Raw genomic sequence first — 17,182 nt, 5'->3', positions numbered from 1 at the left:
GTTTCAGAAAAGCTTATCAGTGAGGATTGTGCCCCGGAAAATACCTAGGATGGTATGCAACTTAAAAGCCTTAATGGTTTTTGTTTTCTGCCACTTAAAAAGCTTTAATGATGATGTTTTCTCATTACCTTTAAGATGACAAAACTGTGATCTCAGTCAATGGGTTTAGGTAATACCAAAGTTGTTCAGAGTGAATAATTCACAAAGGTATTCTCAAGATACACTAATGCTGTGATCCTCCTTCGACTGTTCCTGCCACACTGACTGGTCTCAGTCAGATAGAACTGACACTGTTTTAGTAGGTGATATTGTAAACCTACACCACCAGTACTAGAACCTCATACCTTGCCCCCAACGATTAGGATTCGTCTTCAACTTAAGTATTTTTCACTAGAGGAGCCTCTTGTTTCCACCTCCTTCTAGCTTTTTCCTGCACAACATATTTAAGCGTAGCTCAGCTCATCATAGTACATGTAAATTATCCTTTCTCAGCCTTTTTCTTCTGTCTTTGTAACAGCGTCGGGAACATTCCACTTCTTTATACTATACCCTATTTTTCTGATTGTCAGTGCTCCCCTATTTCCACAATTCCAGATACGCATCCTTATCATTGAATGTATAAAATGTGTTCTCTTCCAGTGTATGAAATATTTGGACCAGCGTGGTAAACACTGTGTGTTGATCATATTTAGTTATGAAGTCCACAGAAAAAAGTATGTCAGTCTTAAGACATGTTTAAGACATGACAAATATGCCTATTTCTAGTTAGACTGTTGGCTGGCAGGAAACCTAACTTTAAGTTCAGAGAATAATTTGGCAAATAATTTAGGTAGAAATTTTTTTTAAAAGATGACATTTCTATCAGTCATCAATTGATAGCTAAGCATAGTTCTTGTATGTCCCTTTTCCTTTTCTTATTTCATAATTCAAATGAATATTCCAAGTATTATTTAAACTTAGTTGTTGAGTCAGAACAGGAAAAGTGTTAAGTTTTGCTGCATATTTTTTGCCTTTGTTCATAAATTAATTTATAACGTGTACTACAACTTTTGGAGCCCTGGTGGCATAGTGATTAAGCACTCAGCTGCTGACCAAGAGTTTGGCAGTTAGAACCCACATCTGCTCCATGGGAGAAAGATGTGGCAGTCTGCTTCCATAAAGATTACAGCCTTAGAAATCCTATGGACAGTTCTGCAGTGTCCTAAAGGGTCACTTTGAGTCAGAATCTACTGGAGGGCAATTGGTTTGGTTTTTTTTTTTATTCCTTTATGTTATATGCTGAGCTGGGATTTGAAAATTTGTGCTACCTCTTACCTTGATTTTTTGCTTACATGTTCATAGAAACAAAGCTAAAAGAAAGTTAACAATACAATATTCTTTCTCAGTATAAATGGCTTTCCTTTTTAAGAGGGAGGTGATCAGTGACTTACTATTACTCTTGGAGGTACTGCTTTGATAATCATAAAAATGATAATTTTGGAAATAAGGGAATCAGTTTAATTTTTTTCCCTGTTTCAGCCAAAAGTTTTTGGATCATCTATGTTCTAGTTTAGCCAGCAAAGGGAATGATACACATATTTTAAATTGATCTGACTTAAGATACCTCAGTGTTTCTATTAGAGCGCTCATATTTTCTACTAGTATTTTCAGTAGACTTGGTTTAAGGATTTTTGGTTTGGTTTTGTTTTGCCTAACCTGGAATTTTAGGATTGTTAATTTATATAAGAAATTTAAAAATTCAAGGGTTATTATTAGTATTCTTAATTATCTTACTCATTCTTTTTTTTTGCTTCTTAAACTTACATCGTCAAGAATATAAATGGAATCTAAATATTCACTTGCAAAACTTTCTTTGCAATATTTCAGCTAAACTCCTGAAACTGTCATTGACCTCTATATCCAGTCGTAACCTGATGGCTCAGCACTTTCTTCTCCTTCCAAGAAGGATACTTGGTCATCTAGTTAATCACCTTAATAAGAAAAAGCCTTGTACAATAATTTCATATACCCTATGCAAATACATATCAAAATGTATACCTATTTTAAAGTTGCCATAAGAAGAATAATCAGGAGTTGAAAACAGTATTTGTAGGGATATAGAAGCATTAAAAAATTTGATGGTGAAGACCTCTGTTTTGGAATTGTCCCTTTTGATTTTCCTTTAGTATTTTTAGGTAAATACAAAATCTTTATCTACCTTGTTCTTTATAGACTATTTTAATAATAAAAAAAAAAATCCTCTATTTTTTACAAAGATTCTAGTACCCACATGGTTTGAAGTTAAACAGTTCAAAAATTAAAATGATAGTAGTTCTATTACTACATTAACCATTAAGATAGTTCTGTTATTGTTGGTTCTAATTCTTGTGTCATTTTACCTCCTGTATCTTTTAGATACATTTATATTAAGAAAAAATAGGCAATTAGTTCAGATTTTATTGTGATAATGAACTATTTGTTGGAAGCTAAAACAGTAACTTTTAAAGAAAACTTGAATTGGTTTTCTTGTTATAAAAGCAATACATGCATACTTTGTAATTCCTCAAAATTAGAAGTCAAAATAAAAGTAATATGCGTTCAATATGATAAGTATAATGTTACAAATACTGATATAAGTATTAGAAGAAATTAACAGCCAGTGCTGGGAAGTAACCATTGTTAATATTTTGGTACTTATTGTACTGTTACCCCATGTATGGTATAGGTTTATTTCACAAAAATGAGATCATACTGTATATAGTTTTGGGACCTTTTTTCACTTTTTTTGAAGTATTCTGTATTGTAAACATTTTTTCTATCATGAAAAAGTATTTTACCATATAATTTTTCATCCTTCATACTACTTTATGGATTTTTAACATTCATTTTTCATCTTTTCATTTAAGACTTTAAAAAGAGTTGAGAAAAATATTTTGAGAATAAAATTAATTAGTATAATAGGATTCTTAATAAGATAGATCCAGGATTCCATCTTATTTAGTCACAGACTTGGGAGATATAGTGTGGAGTGGTCACTTCCTAGCAATTGAACACATGCTGAATTTTGCAGTGACTTTAGTGGAGCCTAAATGACCTTTTCTGGAGCCCTGGTGGCGCAGTGGTTAAGAGCTACAGCTGCTAACCAAAAGGTTGGCAGTTCAAATCCACCAGCTGCTCCTTGGAAACCCTGTGGGGCAGTCCCACTGTGTCCTATAGGGTTGCTATGAGTCAGAATTGACTCTTCATGGCAGTGGGTTTGGTTTTGGCAACTGACCTTCTCTAGCTGAAGCCACTGGTTTGAAGGCTGTGCTTGGATGCCTAGCTGCTCTGACTGGATGCTTCCTGTCTTTTCCTTGCTTTTTCATTTCCCTAAGAACGGTGCAAGTCCACTGAAGGGGCCTGTAACTGACCAACAAACATCTCCTAGGGTGAAGTGTAGATCCATTTTCCCAAGAACCTCTTATAGTTTTAGAACTGGGGATACTTCTCTTATATTTTCCAAAATATATGGTTCTGGTTCCCACCTTGAACCCATTGGATCAGAACCTCAGGATGCATTTTGAAAAAAACAACCCAGTCATTCTGATGTGTACTTTCATTTTCAGACCTGTGTTCTAGAAACTCTGACATATCCTGAGGTTCAGTGTGCAGGACAGGTGGTTACCTGAATACAAAGACAGAATGGGAAGAAAAGGAGGCGAGGCAAGTTGTCTACAAATTTAATTGCATAAAGAACCTTAGAAATCACCTAATTCCATCTACCATTTTACTGCTGAGGCAGGCGAGAGCCGGACAGAGAAGTTAATTGACTTTTCTTAGATCATATGCTGGTATAGAATCCCAGATCCTGATTTTTTTTAACCTCTGCTCAATTGTTTTTTTATTACTTGGAACATTTTTCTTTTTTATGTAGGTTATTCAATTCAGAATATTTTATTTATCTCTGTACTGGTTATATGTCCAAACATAAATTTCATAAATGATAGAAAATGTTTAGTGGACAGTTCCAGAAACGTGCTTGATGGTTATCAATCTGCTGGGGGTAAAAGGGTTTTCTTTCTTTTAAGGATAAAAATAATTACGGTAATTTTGATTAACCTGACAATTCATTAACTTAATTTTGATTAACATAAAATAATTCATGAGATTAATTTTTATTTAACGTTTCTTTAAATAAACTTAAAAGTTTTCTGGTTTTAGACTATATAACTCTATAACTAAAGGTCATACACCTTTAAATTAGTTTGATCCGAAGCAAGGGATTTTTGCTTTCCAGAGAAGAATAAGGTCTTAAAATAGCACCAGCATTTGCCTGTATGTATATAAACGCTGAGGTTTTACATATTAGTGTGTTGGAGATCCACATTATATTACAGAAATAGGCCTGGTTAATGGGAGACCTATTTTTTTTTTTAGCAGTGGTACTGCTTGACTTTAAAGTCCTGCAGTGGTTGGTGGTTTTTTTCTTTTTAAAACGTAAATCTGAGAGCTTTAACGGCAACTCTAGAACTTCATCCTTAAGAGAGGGGAGGTATGTTGTTGCTTCAGTGTCCTCTCTGTCACCTTTCTGAGCCTTGGTATCCTCACATGATAAATGTGGATAATAATAGTAGCACCTTCATAAGGGATTATTGCAAGGATTAAATGAGGTCGCAAATGTAAAATGCTTCATACCATGCCTGACACATAAATGTTCAAAAAGAAAACTCACTGGTAGAAAACCTGGTGGCTTTTTAACAGAACACCCTATGTATACCTTTCCTTTGTAACTCAGATTATGTCAGTCAGCGCCCAATTGTTAGTGGTAATAAAAGTTCTTATTTTCTCAGGATGTCAGCCAGTAATATAAACTAGAATTGTTATTGTTTGTAGTATAAATAATAAACAATGGTGGAGAATTTCAATTTAGTAGTATATTCAGGGAAGTTAAAAGGCTTTTCAAACTAAATTTTACTTATAAACTGCTTAAGACATCTTTAAAAGTAGCAGCTCCAAGTTTTAATATAAGGTAACCTCACTTTCTTTCCTTTTCTCTTCCAAATGGTCAAACCCTCTCTACTGATTCACTCCATTCTTAAAGACTAAAAAGCAGAAACTAAAGACAGCCACCTAAACTTTAGCCTTCCTTTTCTCTATGTGTCCTGTCTCTCCTACCTTTCCTCGTCAAGCTGGTTTGAAATATTTCATTTTGTCTTCTTATCTTCTATTCATTTCTTGGTTCTCTGCAATTCGGTTTCTACCTTTGTAACAGTACTTTAAAATTGCTCTGGCAGAAGTCACTTGATGCAGCAAATGTCCCTTGTCTAACTTCTCAGTGACAGTTGAGTCATCGTCCCGTTTCCATGTTGAAACTCTCTTCCATTGGCTCTCAGGACACGGCTTTCTTATCTTCTGTTCATTTCTTGGTTCTCTGCAATTTGGTTTCTACCTTTGTAGCAAAAACCACACACGCTGCCATCGAGTCAATTTCGACTCATAGCGACCCTAAAGGACAGAGTAGAACTGCCCCGTAGAGTTTCCAAGGAGTGCCTGGCGGATTTGAACTGCCGACCTCTTGGTTAGCAGCTGTAGCACTTAACCACTATGCCACCAGGGTTTCCACCTTAGTAGCAGTACTCTAAAATTGCTCTGGCAGAAGTCACTCGATGCAGCAAATGTCCCTTGTCTCACTTCTCAGTGACAATTGAGTCATCTTCCCATTTCCATATTGAAACTCTCTTTCGTTGGCTCTCAGGACACGGCTTTCTCACTCCTCTCCTGTTTCTGTTAGTCATCTTTTCTAGCTTCCGCTCACCCTTTAATTGTTATTTCCTAGGATTCTGTCATCTGTCTGAGTTGATTTTTTTCTGCTTCTTTGATTTTAGCTGTTACACTCAAATGATTATTACTTATAAGTAATTACGTTGCAGTCCCTCCTCCTTTTTCAGTTTTAGGCGGTTATTTCCAGTTGCTTACTAGACATCTTTGTGTGATTATCCCATGGATATCTTCAGTTCTACACATGCCAAATACAGTTATGTCCTATCTTTTCCCCACCCCACCCCATACCACCTGCGTTTCCTTCTGTGCCCTTTGTATTAGTGAATAGTACGCCATCACCATCCAGTCAGTCATCAAAGCCAGACACCAGAGTCATCCTGGCCTCTTTCTCCCTCATCCCCCGTTTTCAGTCAGTCACCAAGTTTAGTAGTATTGACTTTGCCTCCTAAATATTTTTATATAGTGCTTCTCTTTTCCTTCTGCACTCCCATTGCCTTAGATAGACCCTCATCTCTCACCAGGACTATTGCAGCAGCCTTCTAACTGGTCTCTCTGTCCCCCAAGTTGTCACCCCCACCCCAGGTGATCCAGTACCACTGCCATAGTGATATTCTTAATTGAAGCCTAGATGTCATTGTCTCCCTCACATATTTAGAAACCTTTTATAGCTCCTCATTTTTTATTTAATAAGCACAGTGTCTCTAGTGAGACAAACAAGATGCTTCACAATTCGGATACCCTTCCTTGCTCATCGTTTCCATCCAAACTCATTTTTTGACAATTCTCTTGTATTCTCCTCTCCATCAATATTGATCTTCTTGTAGTTCTTCAAATACTATGTGGCATTTCTCACCTCCCTCCCTGCCTTAGCACGTTTCCCTTTGCCTTAAATGTGGTCCCCTTTGCTTCCTGTTGAATGAAGCCCTCTTAACTTGTTCACATGCACACACACAAAAAACAAAGTTTATCAGTTCTTTCTTTATGCTATCAGAGTATTTTTCTTTTTTCCCCAGTGTTGTGAAATTCTTTCTCTACTTTAGACTGTCTCCACCAAACTAACCTCCTAACGAACAAGGGAGTCTTAGCATTTTAGCATCCCCAGTGCCCAGTACAGCACTTGGCATGCAGTAGGCATTTAATAAATGATATGAAAAATTATTCATGAAAACTGAGAAGTTTTAGAGGGGAAAGGAATATATTTAATAGAGGACTGAATAGGTCTTTTTAATCTTTTTTTAATGGTATGTAGAAAAAGGATTATTTTAACTTTGGGTGCTCTTAGATGGCAGAATTAATGTTACAGAGAAGTAGGCTTCTGGCTCAGCCACAACGATAGACATGATGAAAATGTGTAAAATGGCAGTGCTGTCCTGCCTTCATTTAGGATCTGGAGTTAGACTGTTTATTCGAGTTATAGTCCTGGTTTGTCTCTAAATTTGGATTTTTCTGGGTCTTAATAAAGAAGCCTTTTGACATAAAAATGGAGATTATAATAGCAACCTCATATTGTTTTGAAGCTTAAATAAAAGAACATTGCAGAGTGCCTAGGATAATGCCTGACATAGAATAAAATGCTTAATAAATGTTCATTGAATTTAAATTAGTCTATTTCTGGATGCATTGTATTAGTAAAACTTTATTCTTATGTTGAAATATAAGTAATATATGTGCATAAACTGACATCATTATACAAAAAGATTCTATTGCCTTTTTTTCCCCAAAGATTTATGCATTGTACTGATGATACCCCAGATCCTTGTATGGAATTTGAGGTAAGAAACTTTTTGTATCTTAATGAAGTTGATAATCCTAGATGAAGCTGTGTTGGTAATTGCTATTTATTCTTAAGTGAAATGAATGAAATATTTTTGGGAACCTAGAGCCATTGAATTTTTAAATTATGAAGTAATATACATAAAAGAATTTGTTTCTCATGTATTAGAGTATATATGCAGAATATATGTAATTTATATGTGTATGTATCTATCTGTCTATAATTATCATTTAGGTCCAATGGACCTTTTTATTTTTTATATTTTTCACTCATTTTACAAATCCAGAAGAATAAAAGGATAGTGAAAAGCAGCTTTATGAAAATTTAATAGAATTTAAACATTGCAAACCCAATTTTTTATTCCATGTTTTCCTAGTTTTGAAGTTTTACACACACATAAACACACATTCCCTGAAATGGGCAATGTCCTTGGATGCAGCTAACTGCTCATCAGCTGTCATCAATGAATATGAGACATACCTTTCTTGTAAATGCTGCTTCCAGGTTTCAGCTACATCCACAATACGCTATCATTTATCATTACTCCGGTTCTTCTTTTTGCGCTTGTATTGTCATATGCAGTACTTTTGAAAATTTTGACAGCTTATAATTTGTTGAAGACAGGATGACCATCTTAGCTCCATGATTGCAAAACATTTTTATTATTAGATTTATAACACCAATTAGAATTAGTCCAATGAATTTTTTTTTAATTTCTTCATTGTTTACTTCCAGCCATCTCTGTATATACGTAAGCCTTCAAAATTTGTCCACTGACTCAGTATATCAAGTAAATTATAGTGTGTTGAGCATATAAGTTGGCATATCTTCCGTGATTCTACATTGTATGTAGAATGGTTAATTTGCTGTTTAATTTATTATTTACCAGGCCACCAAAAAATTACTAGATCTTAGAGCACTTGTAATTGAGATCTTTACATACCACTTGTGAGAATTTTTTTCTTTCCACTTGATAGCATAGTGTGGACGTTTTCTCAGGTCATTAAACATTCTTTTATAATGTTACTTAGGAGTGTATAATACATTCACATCTTGTGTTTCACTGAACAAACGTCTGTATTAAGCACCTGCTGTGGTTTATTACTTTGTGCTGGGAACACAAAGATGAAAAAGGCTGTTTTTTTAGCCATGCCCTGAGGCATGATCTTTGTTGAAATATCATCTAGTCCCAAGATTTATTTCACCAGCACTTTGCTCTTTTATTGCTTTTTTTTTTTTGAATACGCTATTATCATGTCAGTGCATAGGATTTACAGGAAAGTGATATTCTTAGAATTAAAATTTGAAAAACTACAAGCAGAATCCTGTGTATTGTGTATTACTGTCTGTGAGTATTTAAAATGATGTACAGTATAGGCGTATATACTCTTAGAATACTTCTAGAAAGGTAGATAAGAAACCAGTAGCACTGTTTTCCTCTGAAAGGAGAACAGAGATACTGGGTGGGAGCGAGAGTCACCTTTTCCCTTTTGTATTTCCTCCAGCCATAGCATAGAAATTGCCTATTCGGAGCATTATTTCAATAAGGTTTATGCAAATTTCAAAAAAAAAATTGATGTTAGTACGGCACAACTGTTCCTTACAGCTGATGCACCTCCAGTGCAGCCACCACCCGTCTGTCCGTGGAGGTTCTTGTGTTGCCGCGGTGCTGAACAGGTTTCAGGGGAGCTTCCAGACCGAGAGTAGAAGAAGGCCTGGCAACCTGCTTTCAAAAATCAGCCAGTGAAAACCCCATGGATCACAATGGTCTGATCCCATTATGCATGGGGTCGCCATGAGTTGGGCTAATTTGATGGCAGCTAACAACAAATAAAAGTTACTGCAGTTGTCAAAATTTATATGTATTTCAGTGTATGTGTGTATACAGACAGATTGATTGGCTGATTTTAGTTTGGGGTTTTCTATTTAATAATTAGGTTTTTTTTTTCCTTTAAATATGACATATACAGAGTTTGACCAAGAGCTCGCAATAATGAAAAATCAGTGTATTTTGAGTTTCTGAGACATACATTTTAAGTTTCCTTTTTACTGGAAAAGACACATTACCAAAAATTTAAAAATAGAAGAAAATTTGAGAAACCTACCACCCAGATATTCCTCAGTATTAACATTTTGGTCTTTAACTTCCCTTTCTTGGAATATGTATATTATCTCTGTGTGTGTGTATATATATATATACACATTCTTTATAAAATACTTGTGTACCATTTTAAGCTATTTTTCACTTATAGCATAGTGTTATCATTTTCCCAGGTTATTAAATCTTTTTTTAATAACATGATTTTTAGTGACTACTTATATATTTGTTATTTCATTTGAGAAACATTTATTAAGCACCTGCTGTGTATTACCTACTTGGCGCTAGGAACATAAAGATGAATAAGACCCAGTTCCTTGCCCTTAGGGAACTTGCTATTTAATAGGGGAGGTTTGTATTAAATTATCATGGTACAACATGGCATGTGCTTGCTATAGAAAGTTATGCACAAGAAACCATGGGAAACACAGTGGGGCGATATTGAGCCCACTAGGGAGTTTCAGGGAACAGTGCCTAGAGTAATTCAAGTTCCATCTCACAGATCTTGTTGAGCAAAGAGGTATATGCCAGGATAGGAGAGGGTGGAGATGCTAGCAATTTATTATTAGTTAATAGTCCAAAAGAACAGGATTGGTTTTCCCCAAAGAGTTGTTTTTAAATGGAAACAAGCATACATTTGTCAAGTGTGCTATTTATAAAATTACAGCAATTCAATAACATATGAGTATTTGCACATATTAAATAACAATTACAGTAATAAGACCCATTTATGACTTGGGCCCCTGGTTTACTTTCAAATAGGAAAACCATGGAAGGATTATAATGATTTTTTGTCATCAGCCATAATAATTATTTTTATCAGAGTAAGTGCTACAGAGGAAATGCCGGTGGTGTAGTGGTTAAGAGCTATGGCTGCTAACCAAAAGGTCAGCAGTTTGAATCCATCAGGTGCTCCTTGGAAACTCTATGGGGCAATTCCGCTCTGTCCTGTAGGGTCATTATGAGTTGGTATTGACTTGACAACAACGAGTTTAAGTGTTATAGAATGGTGCTTAAGGTAGGTAGTGTTTATCTTTTGATAAAATATATAAATTCCACTCTCACTGCCATTGAGTGGATTCTGACTAATAGCAACCCTTTAGGGCAGAGTATAACTGTCCCATAGGGTTTCCAAGGCTGTTTATCTTTAAAAAAGCAGAGTAAGCAGAGTGCCACATCTTTTCTCCCACCGAGTGGCTGGTGGATTCGAACCACTGACCTTTTGGATGGCAGCTGAGTGCTTTAATGACTGTGCCACCAGGACTTCACATATAAATTACAGGTCAACTTATGACACAGTCATGATAAAGTTTCCCTTAGTGTTTTTTGGTGTTAAGTATTATGTGAGAGCTTCAAAATGATAAATAAGTGACAAAGATATATTTTTCATTAAGCATTTTAACAAATTTCTCCCTGGTGATTAGAATAATAGATCACAATTCTCTTCCTCACTTATCTAGAATGTTTTCTGATACTTTTTTTTTTTAAACCTTTGATAATGACAGTTGGTAAATACAGTGTTGGCATAAAATAGTCTATTAGGCCAGTAAACATTTCCTTGTTGCATAGTAGTGTAACAGTTTTTCAATTCACTGCAGCTTGTTCTTCGGAAATGGTGTGAATTAATTCCTGGGGCTGAGTTCCGATGTTTTGTCAAGGAAAACAAGCTTATTGGTGAGTTTTTTTATCTTTGAAAGTAATCTTTAAAAGAAGACAGGCTTTCGATGGAAGTAAATTTTCAATAATTAGGGCAAGGATATTGATCAGCTTTAACCTCTGATGCCCCCTCTGAGCAGTTGGTACTGGCTGTCTGGAATGCTGTGTTGATAAGGATCCTGAAGCCAAAATCAGCTTTCACAGAGAAAGGTGTTGACTCTTAGAACTCCATAGATGAGTGATGGTCTTTACCTTTCCAGATTTAGGGTTTATGTAATATTAGCTGCTGTCTCTTTGAGACTTTCTTGAAAATTGCTATCAGTACATTGCTTATTTTAGGCATCATAAAAAGTGAAGTTTCTTTACCTTTATTTCTATTGTTGAGGTACTTTTTATTCTTCTAGGAAGAGAAAATGTGGACAAGTAAGTGCATTACTTCAAAAGTCACCCATTTTCTTTCCTCTCAGATTATTTTGTTTGCTGTGATTTTATTCAAGTTAAATATTGAAGAGAATTTGTTCTTTTTTCTCTATGCATGTTTTCTATCAGGTAAAGTTTCTCTTAACTAAGAAAAGTATGATTTGAATAAAATCATATTAACACTATTTATTTCTTGAATATGATGTTGACACTTACTAACCTACCAAAAAGAAATTTGGGATGTTTGAATTTATTATATATTCCTGGAAAAAAAAAATGCAGCCTAAACACAGCTTAGGAAGGGAGTTGTATTGGCATGTGGTTGAGGAATTGAAAGCCTTCTTTCAGAGCAGAGACCTTTCCTAGGACTGGAGCAAATTGAGGGAATTCTTACAATAGTCCCATTGGTGTGTTAGGACTTATATCAGCAAGTCATTCTGAAAAGAAATGTTTATTTTCCCATGGCTTAAAAGGTCAGATGTATGAGGCAGAGTAGCGTATATAAACAAGAAAATTGCCCCTGTGAAATACAGTGAGAACATGGAAGACATATGGTGAGGAACGTTTTAAATTTCCCTCCCAAAATTGGAAAAGAATACCAATTTGGCAAGACATGTTTGGAAAAATCAAAGAAGCAGTTGACTATGTGTGTCCATTTAAAGTTGCTTCTTTTATTTTTTATATGGTATATTTATGCCTTTGGATTCTTTCCATTGTACTAAATAAAAATAACTCATTTCCAAAAGTAAGAATGCATGGTAATATGGAACTTTAGTAGTCACCCATTCATATGGATCTCTACAACTGCTAAGTTTTATATTGTGTAAAATGGTGAATAATTTATAATGCCATAATCTTCTGATTGGTCTCCTGATCTACTTTAATGGTTCTCTCAAAAACAGGTTAAAATCACATTTTGGTGTTCTTGAAAAGAATATTGTATAATAACAATATAAAATATTTTCTTGTCAGGTATTTCTCAAAGGGACTATACACAATACTATGATCATATTTCTAAACAAAAGGAAGAAATTTGCAGATCCATACAAGCCTTTTTCAAGAAGCACATCCAGTATAAATTCTTAGATGAAGACTGTGAGTATTTATTGACCTAGTGAAATACATAGTAATGTTACTAAACCTTGTTTAACAGTGGTAAATATTTTAAAACTAGATTGAAACACTGCATTTTAAGCTTTATTATTATTATTATTTGGTATTGTTGATAGTTTGCATGTTAATTTTACTTTATTTAATTAGAGGTTACTTTTAATACGGAGACAATTTTCTCTCTTCTCATTTCAGATGTTTTATTATGTATTTTAAAGGGTCTGTCTATAGCGAGGAGCCCTGGTGGCATATTATGATTAAATTCGCTAGCCAGCTGATCTACCTTTCTAGCTTCTTTATTCGAACGATCAGACAGGACAGGGTACAGGGTAAACATTTGCGATTTGTTTTTAAGAATTGAAAGTACGTTGTATGTATAGGGAGTCTTTATATGTCTTAAAATTATATCCGTTATGATGTACATGGAGCCCTGGTGGCACAGTGGTCAAGAGCTTGGCTGCTAACCAAAAGGCCAGCAGTTTGAGTCCCCCAGCTGCTCCTTGGAAACCCTGTGGGGCAGTTCTGCTCAGTCCCGTAGGGCCACTGCGAGTCGGAATTCACTTGATGGCAATGGGGATGATGTACATTTTCTCTGCTTGCCAAGCCTGGATTCTAGAGCAGTTTTGATTAAAAAGCATTAATCATGCCATAAGCATAGCTAGATTTTTGCTTTCCTACTGCAAATCTTACTCATTTCATTACCCATCAAATAAATGGCTGATGCTCTGTCACTAGTGCTTCCTCAGTGGCAGCATCCTTTGTTCCCATATAGCGAATTTATGAACGGGGAACTGGTTGGGATGATGTTAGTGTTAGGTTTGAATTTTTTAATTTAAGGGATTGTGATTGGGAGGTGGAGAAAAGGAAAGCAAATCATGTAAATAAAGCATTGCAGGGTGCCTTTTTATGTTTGAAGTTTTGAGATTTACGAGCATTAAGTCCTCAAAGTCAATTCTTTTCTGCAGTGTTTGATAAACTAATAATAGAATGCATTTTAATTTTAAAAAGACTTAGACCTTGAAAATATTAGATCATCTGTTAAAATTGTGTTCCTTTATTATTAACTTGGAGTTTTCTTCTCCTTTACAGTTGTATTTGATATATATCGAGACAGTAGGGTAAGTAAAAACCATATTTGATATGCTTTAAGTAAGCAGAGTACCATTACACGTGTAAAGATCCCACTACTCAAAATATATCCCAAACCAACTAAGGTGCTTGGAATTTTTGTGCAAATATTCTACAGTGGTCAAGAATCTCCCCTTAAAGTATACCTAATTAAGGAGACATATAGGTCCCTGAGTGGCCTAAACGGTTTGTGCTCCACTACTAATTTAAATGTTGGCGGTTTGAACACATCCAGCAGTGCCAGGGAAGAAAGGCCTGGTGATCTGTTTCTGTAAAGACTACAACCAAGAAAACCTATGGAGCAGTTCTACTCTCTAACACGTGAGGTCACTATGAGTTGAAATTGTTTGTTTTTGGTTTCGAGGAGACATAATATCTTGCACAATTATGTGTCACAGGTTTTAGGATTATTAATTTAACAGATGGCTAAATGGCCACTTTATGTCCTCCTTTACACTTTTGTAAGAGGTCTGGGCCTGCTTAAAACAGTTCATTTGCACACTAACATGTGGCCAGGAATTCGTCACTTGATATTTAGATAAACATTTTTTAGTCTACTAAAAGATTCTTAGCATGATTTGAATCCTTTTTATTTTTAGACTGAAGGTGAGGATTAGAATAGTTAAGATTTATTCTTTAAATCTTAAAAGTGACGAAAACTTCTATAATGAAAAAGAAAAAAACCTTATTTAATAAAGAAATCCTACAGAGATTTCACTGTTAATAATGAAATTAATTTTAATTTTATTAATAAAAGAAAATTAATCTTTTCAGAGACACGTGGGCTATTAAATGTTGTCCTGTGATTAGTACTCATTGACTGAGCTGTTAAGAAGATGGCAGATGTATTTTCCAAATATGTTACCTATACACCTACGGAATTTTCTTATTCCCGTGCTCATTTCATCCTCACTGTAGTGACGCATGTGATACTCTTGAATTAGTTTTTAGAGAAAAAGATATGGCCCATATGGTCGAATTCTAGAATAACTGTTAACTGTTTACTAACTCTGGCATGTCAGATGGCATCACGTACTATATTTTCACCTCTTTGTCTTCAAGGATGATGATATCTATTAAGAGAAAAAAAGGGGCTATAAATTTAGATTTGGCAAAGAAAAGAGATGTTACTTGGCCAAGTCTCAACTTTGTGGAAACAAACCTTAGTAAAAGAATGGGAAGCCAGTATGATGGGATGGCTAGAAACCTGAACAAGAGCCCAAGGTTCTAGTCCTGGCTTTGCTTCTAAGTGATAGGCATTAGACAAGACATGTCACTCATGAAGCCAACATTTATTGAGAGCCTGTAATGTGTTAGATGTTGTGCTTCTAACAAGAAGTTTCAAACAAGATAATATTCCAACCCTTGAGGAGCTTACCTTCAAGTGGGGTCTACAGAGATGTCAACATTCCAAGAAATGGCCTGGTGCCAAGCAGGATCAAGTCAGTTAGTGAGTAAACCTAGCCCATTGCCTTGAATATGCAGCTTAGAAGAACACCATTCTCATTTAGTTGGTATCCTACTTAATCAATATAACCCTGTCAGGTATGTATTACTTCCCCCATGTTACAGATACTAAAACTAAGGCAATTGTATTTTATAGTGGCATTTGAAAATTTTAGAGTTTGCCAAAGTCTCTCAATATATCCCTGGCTTATGTCAAGGTGTACTATAATTCATTAGGGCTGGGTGGTAGGTACAAATGTATAAGTTGGTGAGAGTTATATGGATGTCTTTCTTACGTGAAATTGGACATGTGCATGAATAATTACTGCTGTTACCTCACAGAACTGAAATTATTTATTTATTTTTTTATGAGAAATATGCTGGTATAAACATTCAGACAATTTTTAAGAAGAGATTTAAGCCGTGATCTCACACTCACTTGGATTTACTCAGTGGCACTTGTATCAGTTTGTTAGGCACTTTTTTTTTTTAACTTAGTGTGCATTAAGTGAAAGCTAAAAATCAAGTGAGTCTTTCATACAAAAACTTAAACACACCTTGCTATGTACTCCCAGTTGCTCTCCCCCTCATGAGAGAGCACATTCCCCCTCTCCACCCTGTATTCCCTGTGTCCGTTCAACCAGCTCCTTGTCCCTTCTGCCTTCTCGTCTCACCTCCAGGCAGGAGTTGCCCACATAGTCTCATATATCTACTTCAGCCAAGAAGCTCACTCCTCACCGCTATCATTTTCTGTCTTATAGTCCAGTCCAATCCCTGTCTGGAGAACTGGCTTCAAGAATGGTTCCAGTCTTGGGCTAACAGAAGATCAGGGGACCATAGCCTCCCAGGTCCCTCTAGTCTCAGTCAGACCATTAAGTCTGGCCTTTTTATGAGAGAGAATTTGAGGTCTGTATCCCACTGTTCTCCTGCTTCATCAGGAATTCTCTGTTATGTTCCCAGTCAGGGCAGTAAGGGTGGTAGCTGGGTACCATCTAGTTCTTCTGGTCTCAGGCTGATGGAGTCTCTGGTTTATGTGGCCCTTTCTGTCTCTTGGGTTCATCTTTACCTTATGTCTTTGGTGTCCTTCATTGTCCTTTGCTTCAGGTGGGTTGAGACCAATTGATGCATCTTAGATGGCTGCTTGCTAACATTTAAGACCCCAGATGCCACTAACCAAAGTGGAATACAGAATGTTTTCTTAATACATTTTGTTATGCCAGTTGACCTAGATGTCCCCTGAAGCCATGGCCCCCAGATCCCCATCCCAGCTACTCTGGTCTTAGAAGTGTTCGGTTGTATTCAAGAAACTTCTGTGCTTTTGGTTTAGTCCAGTTGTGCCAGCCTCTCCTGTATTGTGTGGTGTCTTTTCCTTTACCTAATATAGTTCTTGTCTACTGTCTAGTTAGTGAATACCCCTTTCCCTCCCTCCCCACCCTCGTAACCATCAAAGAATATTTTCTTCTGTGTTTTTCTAGAGTTCTTATAGTAGTCGTCTCATACGATATTTGTCCTTTTGCAACTGACTAATTTTACTGAGCATAATGCCTTCCAGATTCCTCCATGTTATGAAATGTTTCACAGATTCATCGTTGTTCTTAATCATTACGTAATATTCTGTTGTGTGAATATACCATAATTTATCCATTCATCTGTTGATGGGCACCATGGTTGCTTCCATGTTTTTGCTGTTGTAAACAGTGCTGCAGTGAACATGGGTGTGCATATATCTGTTCGTGTGAAGGCTCTTCTCTAGGATATATTCCAAGGAGTGGGATTGCTGGATTGTATGGTAGTTCTATTTCTAGCTTTTT

At 35.8% G+C, this 17,182-nt stretch overlaps 1 protein-coding gene across 1 annotated transcript in view; it reads left to right on the top strand.

Annotated features, from left to right (window-relative positions):
- The window catches only part of CDC123 (cell division cycle 123), a 60,661-nt gene that overhangs the window by 30,926 nt on the left and 12,553 nt on the right, over nucleotides 1–17,182 (top strand). Inside the window, exons 7-10 of the mRNA XM_049881988.1 lie at nucleotides 7,463–7,511; nucleotides 11,210–11,285; nucleotides 12,660–12,782; nucleotides 13,887–13,915. Coding sequence (XP_049737945.1) covers nucleotides 7,463–7,511; nucleotides 11,210–11,285; nucleotides 12,660–12,782; nucleotides 13,887–13,915 — 277 coding nt within the window. The remainder of the gene's footprint in view (nucleotides 1–7,462; nucleotides 7,512–11,209; nucleotides 11,286–12,659; nucleotides 12,783–13,886; nucleotides 13,916–17,182) is intronic.

Source organism: Elephas maximus, chromosome 4, assembly GCF_024166365.1.
Source record: "Elephas maximus indicus isolate mEleMax1 chromosome 4, mEleMax1 primary haplotype, whole genome shotgun sequence".
Lineage (NCBI taxonomy): Eukaryota > Metazoa > Chordata > Mammalia > Proboscidea > Elephantidae > Elephas > Elephas maximus.
Note: the sequence above shows the minus strand (reverse complement) of the source record. Positions and strands in the feature narration are given on the sequence as shown.